General features: G+C 48.1%; 1 protein-coding gene across 1 annotated transcript in view; it reads left to right on the forward strand.

Annotated features, from left to right (window-relative positions):
• The window catches only part of LOC107116298 (NXPE family member 4-like), a 39,348-nt gene that overhangs the window by 2,434 nt on the left and 33,482 nt on the right, over positions 1 to 3,432 (forward strand). The window contains 1 exon segment of the mRNA XM_015418199.1: positions 401 to 511. Coding sequence (XP_015273685.1) covers positions 401 to 511 — 111 coding nt within the window.

The raw sequence follows: 3,432 nt of genomic DNA on the forward strand, positions 1-3,432 counted from the left end.
TAAATCGAAAGGTATTATCATCATCATCATCATCATCATCATTATCATTATTATTCTATGGCTTGTTGCCGTAATAAATGCCTGCCTGCCTATATATATTCCTTCTTTTCCTTCTGTATCCCTTTTATATTATTACCTTGTTTTCTAAAATAAAAAAAAAGCTTAAAAAGAAGAGCTACAAGACTCCTGCTTATTCTTGAAAGCGCAAGTCTGGGTGGAGCACTTTGAAGTCATACATGGCAAGCTTCAGAAGGATTCCTCGTGTGCAATTGTTTCATCTGACAATATCATCATCCTGCCTCCACCACGTTTCGGTGGGCGGTGGGAAGCAACCACCTCAAAGTGGCTTGCAGATTCATCCACAAAAAGATCACCGGGTGTGTTTTGTGTCTCCCTGCAGGTGGGTGTCATGGTGTCTTCAATCACAGCAAGCAGACACAAGGCCTTTTTGGCAATGGTGCTACTGAGCCTTACCTTGCTCAGCTACATTATGCACAGTACAGAGATCAAGGTAAGAGGGATCCCATGAGCAACCTGTGTGGCATCTCTTGTAAAAACAGGTTTCAGGAAGCAGAGGCAAGAAAGACCTTGCCTGGAGACACAGCGGCAGATGACCCTGGGCTAAGTCTGACTCAGTAGGCAGCTGCTGCATAGAGAAGTCACCCGTTCCCCTAGTCATAGAATGGTCTTCTTCTTTGCCCTGACCTGGATGGCCCAGGCTAGCCAGACCTTGTCACATTTTAGGAGCTAAGGAGGGTTGGCCCTGGTTAGTACTTGGATAGGAGACCACCAACAGAGTCCAGGGTCGCTATGCAGAGGAAGGCAATGGCAAACCACCTCTGAACGTCTCTTGCCTTGCAAACCCCATAAGGGGTCCTTGTGAACAGTGTTCCCTCTAAGCTGAGTTAGTGTGAGCTAGCTCAGTTTTTTAGCCTCCAACTCACACATTTTTGTCTTAGGTCAGGAAGGATGGCTCCAGAGCAAACTAATTTATGCAGTAAGGGTAAAGGTTCCCCTTGCTCAAAAGCCAGTCAAATCCGACTCTAGGGTTGCGGTGCTCATCTCCGTTTCAAAGCCGAAGAGCCAGTGCTGTCCAAAGACGTTTCCGTGGTCATGTGGCTGGCATGACTAAACACCCAGGTGCACGGAACGCTGTTACCTTCCCACCGAAGTGGTACCTATTTATCTACTTGCCATTTCTTGCTTTTGAATTGCTAGGTTGGCAGGAGCTGGAACCAGAGACGGGAGCTCACTCCGTCACGCAGCACACTCGGGTCTCGAACTGCTGAACTTCCGACCTTCCAGCCTGCAGTTCAGCATCTTAACCACTGAGCCACTGCAGCTCCCTTTTTATGCAGTAGCCACCTCTGAATGTCTCTTGCCTTGAAACCCCCACGGGACTCTCACCATATTTCGGCTGTGACCTGACGGCACTTCCCACCACTACTGCCTAGGGCTGTCAATCAGCTAAACAGTTTTGATTGGCCACCTGCCTTTTCATTGATTATGTAATTGATAAAAGTGATAAAGTACATTTGTGGGCTGCCAAAATCTGAAGTGCATTTTTGGAAGCAAAAGAGCCCTTTAACATAGAAACAGGGCCTATAATCTGCAACTTCACTGGTGGAAATGGATCCCGATCAATCAGTGAACAAAAACTAGTTAATGTTTGCCCCTCGATTCATTGTAGAAGAAAGAGAGGTTTGCCCAGGAATGTCACCATCTGCAATGGAAGTCCCACCCCAGCCCCAAATATGGTTCCATTTGACAAACCTTGATGACAGTGAGTGGAAACAACAAATCCTTGCACGTTTCCTTTAGGCCAGAACTACCACCTAAAAGCCCATGGGCCTTGCCAGGCACTGTGCCGTGTCTAAAAGGGCCCATGCATAGCACACTGACCACATTGGGGGCTTGATGGAGCATGCATATTAGTCCCATCCTGCAGGCACTTCACTGGCTATCCATAAGTTACCGGGTTCAATTTAAGGCATTAGCTGTCATGTATAAAGCCCTTCAGGGCCTTGGAAGTTTCAGGAAGCAGAGGCAAGAAAGACCTCCCCTGGAGACACAGGGGCAGATGACCCTGGGCTAAGTCTAGTATACAGCTGCTGCATAGAGAAGTCACCCGTTCCCCTAGTCATAGAATGGTCTTCTTCTTTGCCCTGACCTGGATGGCCCAGGCTAGCCAGATCTTGTCACATTTTAGGAGCTAAGGAGGGTTGGCCCTGGTTAGTACTTGGATAGGAGACCACCAACAGAGTCCAGGGTCGCTATGCAGAGGAAGGCAATGGCAAACCACCTCTGAACGTCTCTTGCCTTGCAAACCCCATAAGGGGTCCTTGTGAACAGTGTTCCCTCTAAGCTGAGTTAGTGTGAGCTAGCTCAGTTTTTTAGCCTCCAACTCACACATTTTTGTCTTAGGTCAGGAAGGAGGGCTCCAGAGCAAACTAACTTATGCAGTAAAGGTAAAGGTCTCCCTTGCTCGAAAGCCAGTCGAATCCGACTCTAGGGTTGCGGTGCTCATCTCCGTTTCAAAGCCGAAGAGCCAGTGCTGTCCGAAGACGTTTCCGTGGTCATGTGGCCGGCATGACTAAACACCCAGGTGCACGGAACGCTGTTACCTTCCCACCGAAGTGGTACCTATTTATCTACTTGCAATTTCTTGCTTTTGAATTGCTAGGTTGGCAGGAGCTGGAACTAGAGACAGGAGCTCACTCCGTCACGCAGCACACTCGGGTCTCGAACTGCTGAACTTCCGACCTTCCAGCCTGCAGTTCAGCATCTTAACCACTGAGCCACTGCAGCTCCCTTTTTATGCAGTAGCCACCTCTGAATGTCTCTTGCCTTGAAACCCCCACGGGACTCTCACCATATTTCGGCTGTGACCTGACGGCACTTCCCACCACTACTGCCTGGGGCTGTCAATCAGCTAAACAGTTTTGATTGGCCACCTGCCTCTTCATTGATTATGTAATTGAAAAAAGTGATAAAATACATTTGTGGGCTGCCAAAATCTGAAGTGCATTTTTGGAAGCAAAAGAGCCCTTTAACATAGAAACAGGGCCTATAATCTGCAACTTCACTGGTGGAAATGGATCCCGATCAATCAATGAACAAAAGCTGGTTAATGTTTGCCCCTCGATTCATTGTAGAAGAAAGAGAATGTCACCATCTGCAATGGAAGTCCCACCCCAGCTTTAAATATGGTTCCATTTGACAGACCTTGATGACAGTGAGTGGAAACAACAGATCCTTGCACGTTTCCTTTAACCTCAAGTGGTCAAGACGCTGAACTGCAGGCTGTGGAAGGTCAGTAGTTCAGCAGTTCGAGACCCGAGTGTGCCGCATGATGGAGTGAGAGCCCGTCTCTGGTTCCAGCTCCTGCCAACCTAGCAGTTCGAAAGCAAGAAATTGCAAGTCGATAAATAG

Source organism: Gekko japonicus, unplaced genomic scaffold, assembly GCF_001447785.1.
Source record: "Gekko japonicus isolate JY-2015 unplaced genomic scaffold, Gekko_japonicus_V1.1 scaffold2494, whole genome shotgun sequence".
In the NCBI taxonomy this organism is placed as follows: domain Eukaryota; kingdom Metazoa; phylum Chordata; class Lepidosauria; order Squamata; family Gekkonidae; genus Gekko; species Gekko japonicus.